Source organism: Diaphorina citri, unplaced genomic scaffold (genome assembly GCF_000475195.1).
Source record: "Diaphorina citri unplaced genomic scaffold, Diaci psyllid genome assembly version 1.1 scaffold219, whole genome shotgun sequence".
NCBI classification, from domain to species: domain Eukaryota; kingdom Metazoa; phylum Arthropoda; class Insecta; order Hemiptera; family Psyllidae; genus Diaphorina; species Diaphorina citri.
Genome location: NW_007377656.1, coordinates 161,881 through 175,381, shown reverse-complemented (window position 1 = coordinate 175,381; position 13,501 = coordinate 161,881). Strand labels below are relative to the sequence as shown.

The following is a 13,501-nucleotide window of genomic DNA, read 5'->3' as shown; positions in this document are numbered from 1 at the left end:
ATTATAGTCAAAGTTTGGATTCAGACAGTTCGGACCTCGATTCGGACAGTTCCGTGGATTCTACGAAAGCCAAGACGAAGACGGCCGAAGTGAAGGCCGATCCCAATTCGGCGGAGTTCCCTCCTGGCTCGGCGGAACACACGGATTATCCTCCTGGACATTGGCGAGGTATGGCCTCGACGTTCTCTACCACCTAACCCTTAGAGCTCTATTATAGTAGTATGTTCCCAGTCAAAGGAGAAAGACAAGGCTGACCTACTTATCCGTGTCCAAATGAATTCAGCATGTGAACCTCCATAATAGATCAGTTGCGCTTACTTAGGTGATGTTTCAAAGGCATAGAGCAGGAAAAATGAGGACCAACGGAATTTTTCTTTTTCTTCTACGATTTCTAGATCCCGAGATAAATTGGTTAAAAAAATACCGGTAAATCGTGAACTTTGACGTAACGGCATACGCTCCCATAGGCGATGACGTCACATCAAATGTCCCGAGCAAAGCTCCTTCGCAGGCAACACATTAATGTGTTTGTGCGCATTTCTTTCTGCTCATCCGCAAGCCTGTTTGCATAGTGGCGCTACGTAGCGGACGAAAAAAAAACAACTGCGTAAAGTCTGACGCCACACATCTTTGAACTCTTTCATTAGAACGGAAAATAAAAATTGAATTTTCGACCTTTTACACTTATTTTTTCGGAGTTTTGACCTCGGATTTGAATTTTTCCCAACTTTTACATAGGAATCGACCTCTTACTTATAATTTTTACCCATTTGCAACTGCTCCATTCTGCGACTGCTGCGGCTGCGAGGCTGCTCGAATAGAGATGGTGCAGGTTGTGCCGATGTTGTTACATCCGAGTAGGTGGGCCTCATCTTGTATTTCCCCACGGTCACACTTTTCGTCATTTGAGTATCCCCACTTTCCGAGATTCTTTTTACAACGGGACACTCCGACCCTCAGTCTGTTCAGTGTTCTCCACGTGGTGTAAGGTAAGTGGAGAACCAGGAAAGACCAGGCGAGAGACTTGGTTGTAAGTTTACATTTCGTGACGTCTTCGACCCCATTTAATTCTATTCTAATCCCGATCATCTGAATTTTCGACCTTTTACACTTATTTTTTCGGAGTTTTGACCTCGGATTTGAATTTTTCCCAACTTTTACATAGGAATCGACCTCTTGTTTATAATTTTTACCCATTTGCAACTGCTCCATTCTGCGACTGCTACGGCTGCTCGAATAGAGATCACTTTGAGTGCAGGTTGTGTCGATGTTATTACATACAAGTAGGTGGGCCTCATCTTGTATTTCCCCACAGTCACACTTTTCGTCATTTGAGTGTCCCCACTTTCCGAGATTCTTTTTACAACGGGACACTCCGACCTTCAGTCTGTTCAGTGTTTTCCACGTGGTGTAAGGTAAGTGGAGAACCAGGAAAGACCAGGCGAGAGACTTGGTTGTAAGTTGACATTTCGTGACGTCTTCGACCCCATTTAATTCTATTCTAATCCCCATCATTTGTGTTCCCAGGACCCCGCGGTCACTATCGAGGAGGTGCAGGAAACCACTACCCCTGGTATAATAACAGAGGCGGAGGGTATTATAGAGGAAGAGGAAGAGGAGGCTATGGATACCCCCAGAACTCGGATGATGCCCAGACACAGGGACAAAACTCCGCCACTGGTGATGGTGGGTATTTAAAATATTTTTAAAATTAAAAGAATTTCGCGTTAAATAATAATAATAAATGCCGTTTCTTTGTGTTATTATGTCACAACTTTGGTGCTCACTGCAGCATTTTAGGATTTTCCAAAATCCTATTTCAACCCCAAAAGCGGTTCAAATTAGGCTATTTACTAACCATTTTGTTCTGTTGTATCTAAATTTTGCACCTTTTTAAGTAACGAAAAGTATCAATTTCGTACAGACGTGAGTTCCAGAGACACTAGATCCCACGAACTCCTCCTAGATAAACCGCGGCACCACACCCAATCCTACTCCAACGCCTTCCTCCTGTCCTCCATAGACCTCTGGAACGCACTCCCCCTACCCATCCTGAACTCACTCTCTTTCTTCTCCTTCAAAACACTTCTAGACAAGGCGGTCAGTGAAGGTCTCTTCAATCGTCCATAAAGCAAGCGGGAGGGTGTGTGTGTGTGCGTGTGTGTGTATGTGTGCGTGTGTGTGTGTGTGTGTGGGTGTGCGTGTGGGTGTGCGTGTACGTGTGTGTATGTGTATGTGTGCGTGTGTGTGTGAGCGTGTGTTGTGTTGAGTTGTGTTGCGTTGTGTGTGTGGTGTGTGTGTGTGTGTGTGTGTGTGTGTGTGCGTGTGTGTGTGTGTGTGTGTACACACTTGACTGACATGGCACCTGTCCTCCGGTACTCCCTTCAAACCTCACTATAGCTTCCATCTCACCTCCATCACTAATTTATTTCTTCATCTCTCCTTCTCTTTATTATTATTAATTATTTTTTTTTTTTCTTTTTTTTTTTATAATTAAGCAAGGTCTACTTTATTAATCATGTATTTGTAAAATGTTAAACCCATAAATACACGAGACCTTGTTTAGACGCTGGGGTAAAGGGACTTTTTTAGTCTCATTGAGCAGGATAAAACAAGGTATATTCTATTCTATTCTTTTTTTCTTTGTAAAATGTATACGGAATTCCAATTGATTTCACTACCCTCTCTCCCAATTAGTTGAAATAATCGAGGGTTCTACTGTACTGTAAGAAAGTAAGCATGCCAATAACGATATCCCATCATATTAATCCCCGTTTGGTTGCAGTTCTAGTTCTACATCAGAAGCCCGGCCGAAGACGCGCAGGCTCTAGACACGGGAGGCGGGCCCGCGCGGCGGTTCTATCCAGGAGGCCCCGGGGCGGTCGAGGCGTCTGGGATGCCGCGTGGTTTCGTCGTATGATGGGCGGCCCGATGCGAGGGGGCCGGGGGGGTCCGCCCTTCTTTCCCACCGTTCCCTCATCCCGTACTTCCCGGTTTGATTTGAACGGAGTACTAACAAATACTTTTCGCGGTTCAAGGATGAGCATGATGAATCGGAGTAGGAAGCAGGGAGTCGGAGTAGGTCAAGTAAGAGTGAACGGGAAGTCTTTAGTTCTTTACGTTCTATTGGATGCCGCGTGTTTCTGTATGATGCGAACGGAATTCTTTACGTTTATATACCAACACCGATTTTTAGATTTTTTTTTTTTTTTTTTTTTTTTTTTTTTTTTTTTTTTTTTTTTATATATATTTTATACTCTAACGTTGTACTATACATCATTTTGTTCTGTGTACAAGAAAATAAATAAATATTGAAATAAGGTGTAAGGGTGCCCGCAGAACGAGGAATTCAAGATTAAGCACAAAGATGAAGCATATTGAGGCGGAACATCCGGAAACAATTCAGGTGAAAATCCAGAAAGAAGCGCACGCAGAACGAAGTTGAATAATGCAGCATGATTTATCTCAGGAGGGATAGTAAATAAAGGTGACCTTCAGTCAACGAATGATTCATCGACGAGACTTGCTGTCTTCCCGATGAATCTGCCTCAAAAACAAAATATTTTGCAAAATTTTCCTGAAACATTGTTTCTGAAATTCATCTCGAAACTTCGGAATGTTTCGTTCTGCGCGGTCTCATAAGAATGTTTCTGAAATTCATCTCTAATCTTCGGAATGCTTCGTTCTGCGCGGTCTCATAAGAAACCATTTTCTATGTTTCTATATTTTTCAGGACACTAAGGAGTTGGAATTGAAAAGGGAAAAACGGTTGGCCAAATTGAAACTCAAGGGCGTTGAACTAAAGGTAAGAAGAGGTTAAGAACAGTTGAGCGTGGTGTGTGCCTGGATGGGTGACCGGCCGAACACGAAAAATATTTAAAATATGTCCATTAATTATAATCAGTACAAAATACTATAATTACGGAATAATATCTAAGGGCGTATTTATGGCTAATTCCTAGCTTCTACCTTGAAGGAAGAAGAAAAATAATTCCGAGAACTAACCATATCTGGTAAGGATGAAATCCGCCCCGGTGGGAATCGAACCCGCGACCTAGCGCTTACAAGGTAGACGTGCTGCCAACAAAGCTGTTGCCAGCCTAGTTAGGTTGGTTGATAACACGCCTGTCTTCTAAGCGCAAGGCCTTGGGTTTGATTCCCGCCCGGGGCAAGCTTTATCCTAAAGGGGTAAGGTTCGTTCTTGGAATGGCTGGCTTTCTCCTATTCTCTCGTTTTCGACTTCGGGACGATGAGACCTCAGTAGTTGTAATTCCCCTTGTTAAAAACAAAATAACACTAACCATTTTCTGCTCCCGCTCCTATTCGAGTAGGTCAAGGTCATATTCCAGTAGGTCAAGGTCACGCTCGTACACAAGGTCACGGAGTAGAAGTAGACGCTCTCGTAGTAGATCTCGCAGTAGGTAAGTCAACGTCTTGGTCTAGAAGGTTAAGGTCATATTCCAGTAGGTCACGTCACAGAGTAAAGTTTTTTTTTTACCAGCTAACGGGTGTCTTCATTGTAAAAAAGGAAGAGAGAAAAAAAAACTTGTTTGGCACACGTAATTTGCGTTTGTATTTCAGTACACTTACTATCAAACCTACTGCCATAAAATAGAGTAAAGTTTTTTTTTTTACCAGCTAACGGGTGTCTTCATTGTAAAAAAGGAAGAGAGAAAAAAAAAACTTGTTTGGCACACGTAATTTGCGTTTGTATTTCAGTACACTTACTATCAAACCTACTGCCATAAAATAAAAAAAAAAAAACTCATTTGCGAGATCGTTGCTGTCAAGACATTGGAGAGTTGTGGGAAAGTCGGAAATGACTAATACCCCCAGAATCATGTATCAATCACTTGAGCATATCTTATCTAAACTGATCGAATGAGACTGAAAATCCCCCTTTACCGAATAACCAAACCTGCTTCGGTGGCGTAGTGGTCAAGACGCTCGCCTGGTAAACAGGAGGGCGTGGGTTCGATCCCAGCCGAGGCATGGAATTTCATCCTGATTTATTTTTTGAGATTTTGACCACGTAATAATGAAGCTCTGAGGGTTAGGTTATTATTGTTGTAAAACCCCCTCTTACAGATCTCCGCGGTCGAGAACTCGCTCCAGAAGTCGAAGATCGCGGACTCGAAGCTACAGCAAGGACAAGGACAGAAACGGAGACGACAGAGAGCGAAGCGGTAGCGGGGACGATCGACACAAAGACCGTGACGAAGACAAGAAGAGAGACGAAGACAAAAAGAAATCTTCGTCCAAGAAGCATAAGAAACACAAGAAGAGCAAAAAGAAGAAGAAGGACAAGGATAAGAGCGATGGGGAGAGTAAGAAGGAGAAGGAGGATGTAAATGCCACTCGCCTGATTGTTCTTCGGCTTACTTGGAGACGGTCATTTGTCCTTGCTCTGGGGTAGATTTGGTGAACTGTATGGCGTGTGTTGTGGCCAGTCGCTGAGGTTTTGTGAAATGATTTGCTAGTTTTTCAAAAATAAAGTTTTCAGTCTTCTTTTGAGTTTTGCTCTGAACCAAAATGTTATTCTCTCTTCCTAACATATAACAGCGTGATGTAATGTTAGTGTGTACTAGGATGAAATGATGATGGTGCTGGTTGTAGTGGCACTTGGGAACTGGGGAGAGGAGAGGCCTATGCTCGGAGTATACTAGATTGATTAACATGTTATAACAGCCCTGAAATGATTGCTTTCGGCTGACAATTGGGGTTGGCTAAAAAAAAGTGGATGCCCTTCGCACTCAACCTTTCCTATTTCATTAGCACGGGAAATTTCAGGCTGGTATCTTCCCTGTTTAAAGACCCCCAGCCAGACAATACTGAATTATAAATTATAACCAAAAAAGAGTCTAAATAAATAAAACTACGTTTCCCCTTTGCTCTCATAGGTCACGGAAAAGGTCGCGAAGGTCACGCAGTTACTCGAGGTCACGCTCCCGCTCCTATTCGAGTAGGTCAAGGTCATATTCCAGTAGGTCAAGGTCACGCTCGTACACAAGGTCACGGAGTAGAAGTAGACGTTCTCGTAGTAGATCTCGCAGTAGGTAAGTTAACGTCTTGGTCTAGAAGGTTAAGGTCATATTCCAGTAGGTCACGTCACAGAGTAAAGTTTTTTTTTTACCAGCTAACGGGTGTCTTCATTGTAAAAAAGGAAGAGAGAAAAAAAAAACTTGTTTGGCACACGTAATTTGCGTTTGTATTTCAGTACACTTACTATCAAACCTACTGCCATAAAATAAAAAAAAAAAAACTCATTTGCGAGATCGTTGCTGTCAAGACATTGGAGAGTTGTGGGAAAGTCGGAAATGACTAATACCCCCAGAATCATGTATCAATCACTTGAGCATATCTTATCTAAACTGATCGAATGAGACTGAAAATCCCCCTTTACCGAATAACCAAACCTGCTTCGGTGGCGTAGTGGTCAAGACGCTCGCCTGGTAAACAGGAGGGCGTGGGTTCGATCCCAGCCGAGGCATGGAATTTCATCCTGATTTATTTTTTGAGATTTTGACCACGTAATAATGAAGCTCTGAGGGTTAGGTTATTATTGTTGTAAAACCCCCTCTTACAGATCTCCGCGGTCGAGAACTCGCTCCAGAAGTCGAAGATCGCGGACTCGAAGCTACAGCAAGGACAAGGACAGAAACGGAGACGACAGAGAGCGAAGCGGTAGCGGGGACGATCGACACAAAGACCGTGACGAAGACAAGAAGAGAGACGAAGACAAAAAGAAATCTTCGTCCAAGAAGCATAAGAAACACAAGAAGAGCAAAAAGAAGAAGAAGGACAAGGATAAGAGCGATGGGGAGAGTAAGAAGGAGAAGGAGGATGTAGAGAAGAAGGAGGAGAAGGTGGAAGAGAAGGGAAGTGTGGATGAGGCGAGATTGGATGTGGATAAGAAGTTGTATGATGATGAAGAGGAAGAGTTGACGTTTGAGAGTATAATGAATGCTTGAGGTGTGGATGGGATGGTGGATTTCGCCTATGACTTAATGAGAGATTTCACTAATGGGAGAATTTTTAATGATCCAATTAGCTGTGGAGGTGATCTTTTTTTTAATTGTGAGTGAATGTCCAGTTCTTTAGGCGAACAAATGTTAGCTCTTAATGTACATTATGCTTCTGATGCCCAAGGGGCCACAATTGGAGTATACACTTTGTTTTATTGAATTAGGGTTGATTTCAAACTTTTTAGCCAATCAGATTTGCTTAGTCCAAGAGTTTTAAACCAAGTTTATCTCAAATTGTGGTCCCGGCTATGTATGTTTTCTTTGTTTTATTGAATTAGGGTTGATTTCAAACTTTTTAGCCAATCAGATTTGCTTAGTCCAAGAGTTTTAAACCAAGTTTATCTCAAGTTGTGGTCCCGGCTATGTATGTTTAAACACTGTTATTCCAAATGTAACTGTTTTAAGTTATGTTGTGTTTTGTATTGGGGTCTTATTAATTGAGACGTTTTGAAGTTACTTTATGTTTATTTTATGATTTTATGACATAGAATTAGTAAGTACACCAGTACCCAGAAGGGAAATGAAATTTTACACTCAACATTGTTCGAAAGTTCGACAATGATAGTGGCAGATTAATCCTGCTTTTAGGGCAGTTAGCCTCTACACCTGAGTCTCAAGGGACTCTTTGACAGTGTTCTTACTTAAGGGATTTTTATCCGTTTTCTGGGATTTTTCGGGTCTGTCTGGAATAAAAAGGGATTGAGGGATTTTCGAAAATTTTAAGGGATTTAGGCAATTTTAAGAGATTTCTGGACAAATTTGCCAAATTCTCGATTTTATGGATTTCTGTAAATATTAGACCAAAAATTTCAAAAAATTTGCCTGCGGCGCTGTTTATTCAACTTCTTTTCTTGTTAAGCATTAATGTAGGAGATGCATTTGGTAAAATTTAGAATGAAAGGTTGATTTTTACGAGGTGAAATATTATTATTTTAATTTTCATTTTCTGTTTTACGAAATTTATACCTATAGGTAAGTAGCCTATAGGTAAAATGAAAGGTTGATTTTTACGAGGTGAAATATTATTATTTTAATTTTCATTTTCTGTTTTACGAAATTTATACCTATAGGTAAGTAGCGCTGGTGTCATTATAGCTTTCTTGCAACACTAATGTTGCCTGCAAGTGATCCGAGCTTGCTTGGAGAAGTTGATGTGACGTCATAAAAATCTCACCTATGTAAATCAGCGGATAAGGTACATTGCAAGGATAAACAGATAATAAAATTACTTGGGGTCTTCACCTTGGAAAAATTTCGCCTGCGGCGCAGTTAATAGGGAAATAATTTTTTTTTTTTTTTAATGAGCGATTTCTGGGATTTTTTGTGGTAGTCCCGTAATAAGAACACTGCTCTTTATTAATCTTATTTGACTAGTACCTGTACTATTATTTTAGGATTAGGTCCCCAACTAAAGAGGGGAGGGTAAGCGAGATTCTAGACCCCAGAGCTAGTAGTTGGATCAATTGTAAAGTTGAAAATTATTTTTACATAGGTATTTTCTATGTTGTAAATATTATGTTTGTTTGTACAAAATAAAACCTACCTAGTTTCTTTTAATAAATTATTTTTTACTTTTCATGTTTTCTTTTTCTCTAGGCCCCTAGGCTACAAAGAAGCTGAAAAATTAAAATACAAAGAAACTTTTAAATCACATGTTGTTTGTATATTTGGGTGTAAGCCTTCTCCCTAACTTTAGTCCTAAATATCGGCTGAAGCGTACATTTCTCGAAACCTGGACCAGGGAGACTTTAATCTCTGCTAAAATTAGTCAACTTTGGTCAAAATAAGTCCTGAGAACCGCGAGAACTTCTTTTATTCTTTTTGGTGTCTACAGGACTTAAAAGTGCATGAAACTATATGTCTGGGGGTTTAGAGATAAACAAAAATATTAAATAAAAAATAATTATTGATCTCTACCATTATTACTGAGTGGTCTCAAAATTCGTTGAACGGGCCCCAGAGGGTTCTTTTTGAGCATCGTGCGAATGGGGCTTTTATATCTGTGAAGCTGGCTCACCCGCCATCGGTGTTTTTGAAGTTTTGAACACAGACCGACAAGCAAGAACTTGACGAACTTGCAAAATTACGATAAAAGGAAATAGAAAATTAATTTTAATATTTTTAATTTTTAAATTTTAATTAATTAAAAGTTAAATAATTTCTTAAAATATGGGACATTTTAAATTTTTTTAATCTCACTGGACAACATTTGATGTGTTTTACCTTCAAAATATCTCTGGTTCTTACAAACACTTCTTTTGGCTAGGGAGACACTGAAGTTACAACTTGAGCTCTTGCAACAAAAGGTCTCTTCCAATTTTCATTGGTCTTGATAAGTGAGTTGCTCTTATTCTTCTTTATTTATGAATTTTCCTGATTAATTTGAAATGAGCTTCAAATAGGTCCTAGTGGCTCAGTAAACTGACCTCAGAAAGAGGTGCCCTCTGTGAAGTTGTCTAAGGTCTGATTAGGACCAAAATTAAACGAGTTTTCTTTATTCATAGAATACATCTAGCACCCCTCCCTAAAGTGGAATTTTTGTTTAGGCCTAACACCTGTGACACTGGATGATTCAAAATGCCTCTTTTAGGTAGGTAGTAAATCACCAATATAACCTCTAAACCCCAAGTTGCTGTCCTAATAATATTTCTTTCAAATTTTGGATATCTATTTTTAAACGAGAATTTTCATGCAAGTAGGTACCTATGATTTGCAGGTGTTCTTAAAGTGGAATTTTTGTTTAGGCCTAACACCTGTGACACTGGATGATTCAAAATGCCTCTTTTAGGTAGGTAGTAAATCACCAATAAAACCTCTAAACCCCAAGTTGCTGTCCTAATAATATTTCTTTCAAATTTTGGATATCTATTTTTAAATGAGAATTTTCATGCAAGTAGGTACTTACCTATGATTTGCAGGTGTGTGTACAATGGAACACAGCTCCTCGGACAGCTTGGATGCTCTGTCTGTGTCAGCATTTAGCAAAGGTTTGACCACTAATGATCTGACCAATGACTCGCAAGGGACATACTGTGAACTGGGTGAACAGTCACAGCAGCTTGGTTCTCAAGACATATTTGATAGTCAAGCATCATCAATATCAGCTCTTGAATATTCTAATGGAAACAACAGGTGGGTATATAACTGTGTGTTTTATATAGATTTGTACTAACCCTAGATTTGTCAGGTTTGAGAAGCCATCTTGATTTTCCAATGTATAAGCACTACCACACCACCTAGTGGTTAAACTAAATTTCGTATCTTCTTTTGAAAGAGACAGCTTTGGTAAAGGGGAAATCATCTCAGATTCCTAAAGATGAGTTTTCTTACTTTCAAGCCTTCAAAGTACTATATCAACTTTCATATTCTTTTGTTTGTCATTTTTCAGTATTCTCTTTTGAAAGAGGAGAAATGTGCTTTTTAAAAGGGGAAATCATCTCAGATTCCAAAAGAAATATGAGGTATCTTACTTTCAAGCCTACAGAGTACCATATCAATAACCTTTTGTTTGTTGTTTTCCAGTTGTAGACAATCGGGAAAAGATTTCTCGACCATAACAACTTCCTCCACTCCTCTTACTAAAAGGAAAAGAGACACGGTCAAGGAGGAAGATGGGCACAGCTCAAGCAGTGATTTTGAAAATCTTAGGAGAACAAAAATCAAGCCTTCAGGTAAAGTAGCCTATAGTGGGTTTTACCATTTTTTCAGCCTTTAGAAGGCCTTTTAAGCTTCATTTGATTTGTTTAACTGTGAAGGTAAAAGGTTGTGAGTGGCTGAAAAAGTTAATGAAACCCACCCCTACTATTCTATTTTTAAAGGCTTCATTACACCCAGATGTTCTTTATTGTAGTTTTATTCTTTATAGTGAAGTAGACATGGATTCTGGATCCAGAGATGGGTGCAATAGTCCTATACATACAATAATAGACACTTTATTGTTCAAAATTCATACACTACACAAAGTAGGTACAAATTTACCAAGGGATTATTGGGATCCAACCCAATATATTACATGATTGGATTTACAGATAAAGTTCAAGAAGCCAAGGAGAAGAGCAATGGAGACAGGATGTCAGGAGAGAGCAGTGGATCTCAAGGAAAGAACAACACCATTTTCATCAGCAGTGCTAGCGGTGAAAACTCACAGCTCAATTTCTCTCAACTCGACACACAACTCAAGTTGCTGACAGATATTGATGACCTGGGTGGAGGCGAGGCTGGAGAACCAGTTGGTGAGACTGCTGGTGCATTGCTGGCTGGAGGCCAGAGAACAATGTGCATTGCTGAGTGTATGTATGTTTGTGTGTGCATGCCTGTTTGTGCAAGTGTGGCTGTGCTGGCGTCACCCCTGTCTTCATCCTTATCCACCTAATCCTTATTCTAATCCCCTCCGTCCTCAGTCTAAAAAAAAAAAAAAAAAGAATGACCTTTTTTTTAATAAGTCTTATCAACCCAAAGTTGAAGAGAGAAGGAGGACAGGATAGGAGAAAGCCAGCTGTTCCGAGGACAAACCTTATCTGTTTAAGATAAAGTTCACCCTGGGTGGGAGTCAAACCCCTAACCTAACACTTACAAGGCAGATGCACTACCTTCCAAGCTAACTAGGCTTGTTATAATTTTATGAATTTGCATATAAAAGAGCTGCACTACCCCTCGAGCTAACAAGGCTTCTTAAAGCTTTATTAATTCATATTATTGTTTTTCCTGTCCTTAGTGATGTCAAGTAATGGCCTGAATCACACAGAACTGCACAATATGAGTACAAACTCGTATAATTCTCACCAGATCCGCGCTACCGCCCAGAACGAGAATTGGGGAAACAAAAAAGTGGTAAGAAATAGACTAGAATACCCTTCGGCATGAAAGACCTACTGTCTGTCATGTTAAAGTTCTTAAAAAGTGGAGGGATAAAGAAGTCTGAATAGGACAGTCAAGTCCCTTTACCCTAGCAGTCGAAACAAGGTCTTGCTAATTTAATGTCTAATTTGCTAATTTAATGTCTGCCTTGTAAGCATTTGTACAAGGCAGGCTGTTATCCAGGATTTTAGTGAGGTAAACCCAAGAATCTAAACAGTGACTTATTGGGGATGGTATTCTCTAACTAAAGTAAAGGGGGGGGCTAGCTACAACCCTAAAACAAGAGTGAGAGAATAATTCGTTGTAAAGACCTTGTCCTGTACATGAGCCAGCCTAGTTAGCTTGGTTGGTGGCGCGTCTGCCTTGTAAGCGCTAGGCCGCGGATTCGATTTCCGCCCGGAGCGAATTTCATCCTGAAGGGATAATATCCGTTCTTGGAACGGCTGGATTTCCTCCTATCCGGGCGGGAATCAAACCCAAGGCCTTGTGCTTAGAAGACAGGCGCTCTATCACCCAACCTAACTAGGCTGGCAACATGTTGTTGGCCAGCCTAGGTAGCTTGGTTGGCAGCGCGTCTACCTTGTAAATGTTATCCAGGATTTTAGTGAGGTAAACCCAAGAATCTAAACAGTGACTTATTGGGGATGGTATTCTCTAACTAAAGTAAAGGGGGGGAGGGGGCTAGCTACAACCCTAAAACAAGAGTGAGAGAATAATTCGTTGTAAAGACCTTGTTCAACCTGTAAATGAGCCAGCCTAGTTAGCTTGGTTGGTGGCGCGTCTGCCTTGTAAGCGCTAGGTCGCGGGTTCGATTCCCACCGGGGCGGATTTCATCCTTACCAGATATGGTTAGTTCTCGGAACGGCTGGCTTTCTCCTATCCTGTTTCTCTTCTCTTTCGGGACGATAAGACCTTAGCAGTTATATCCCCTCTATCAAACCTCTATAACCCTAGAAAAGTAGACAGTTTTTTAGGTACTTTTTAGGGTAATTTTCACTCAATCACTAAAAAAGAGCGGTTTTTGCGACTATGAGATACAGAATCAAAAAATTAATACTTATGTTGGTAAAAATTACTCACGTCTACCCTTCTAGGGTAAAAAAAAATAAAAAATAAAATAAAAAAAAAAAAAAACATTATTATTATTATCGAGTGGATTGGGACACATCACATGCCTTCAGGGCTTCAGGCACACTCCATTTGTCAAGGGTCTAGGTTTTCCTTGCCCTTGGTATCAATTTAATTTGAAGAAACCCATTTACTGATGAAAATTTGTAATGAAACAATAAGTTGAAATTATCCTTACCTTGATTTTATCAAACAAATAGCTAAGCAGGCGTATGGTTTGCAGTTTGCGTTGTGCCACCAAGTACAAGTATTCTTCACAGAGGATCTTCTTGTTCATGTTTTGCGCCTCCTTTTTGTTCAGTTTCATCAGTTTCTTTTCCTTTCTCTTCTCCTCACGCTCTCGCAATCGTTCGAGCTTGCTCTCCTTCTGTAAAAGTAAACATTAAAATTCAGATAAAATAATAATATTAATAGACTCTTGAGTGGAAGGCAACCACTAGGCGAGGTTAACGCCTTAGGCGTTCTCTACCACCTAACCCTTAGAGCTCCAT

The 13,501-nt window shown here is 40.3% G+C and overlaps 2 protein-coding genes and 1 long non-coding RNA gene across 3 annotated transcripts in view; all 3 read left to right on the top strand.

The window, feature by feature from the left end:
- Positions 1–19: 19 nt before the first annotated feature.
- LOC113466142 lies at positions 20–1,676 on the top strand. The gene is made up of 2 exons (XR_003390632.1): positions 20–168; positions 1,528–1,676. It is a non-coding gene; the product is annotated as an uncharacterized LOC113466142 (long non-coding RNA).
- A 1,691-nt stretch (positions 1,677–3,367) lies between these two features.
- Positions 3,368–7,152, top strand: LOC108252003 (arginine/serine-rich protein PNISR-like). The gene is made up of 5 exons (XM_017442739.2): positions 3,368–3,406; positions 3,734–3,805; positions 4,255–4,337; positions 5,901–6,056; positions 6,587–7,152. Exons 1-5 carry the CDS (start codon positions 3,368–3,370, stop codon positions 6,969–6,971), a joined length of 735 nt encoding a protein of 244 aa, XP_017298228.1. The 3' UTR covers positions 6,972–7,152.
- Positions 7,153–9,753: 2,601 nt separating this feature from the next.
- LOC103506163 overlaps positions 9,754–13,501 on the top strand; it is a 6,417-nt gene continuing 2,669 nt past the window's right edge. Inside the window, exons 1-5 of the mRNA XM_026821284.1 lie at positions 9,754–9,813; positions 9,944–10,157; positions 10,548–10,696; positions 11,054–11,314; positions 11,740–11,882. Coding sequence (XP_026677085.1) covers positions 9,801–9,813; positions 9,944–10,157; positions 10,548–10,696; positions 11,054–11,314; positions 11,740–11,882 — 780 coding nt within the window. The 5' untranslated portion in view covers positions 9,754–9,800. The remainder of the gene's footprint in view (positions 9,814–9,943; positions 10,158–10,547; positions 10,697–11,053; positions 11,315–11,739; positions 11,883–13,501) is intronic.

Bases quoted from the DNA above. Each gene is read 5' to 3' on its own strand.
- LOC108252003 (XM_017442739.2), top strand. From the start codon at position 3,368: ATGAAGCATATTGAGGCGGAACATCCGGAAACAATTCAG. The intron at 3,407-3,733 runs GTGAAAATCCAG...TATATTTTTCAG, and splicing joins AACATCCGGAAACAATTCAG to GACACTAAGGAGTTGGAATT. The intron at 4,338-5,900 runs GTCATATTCCAG...TTGCTCTCATAG, and splicing joins TCCTATTCGAGTAGGTCAAG to GTCACGGAAAAGGTCGCGAA.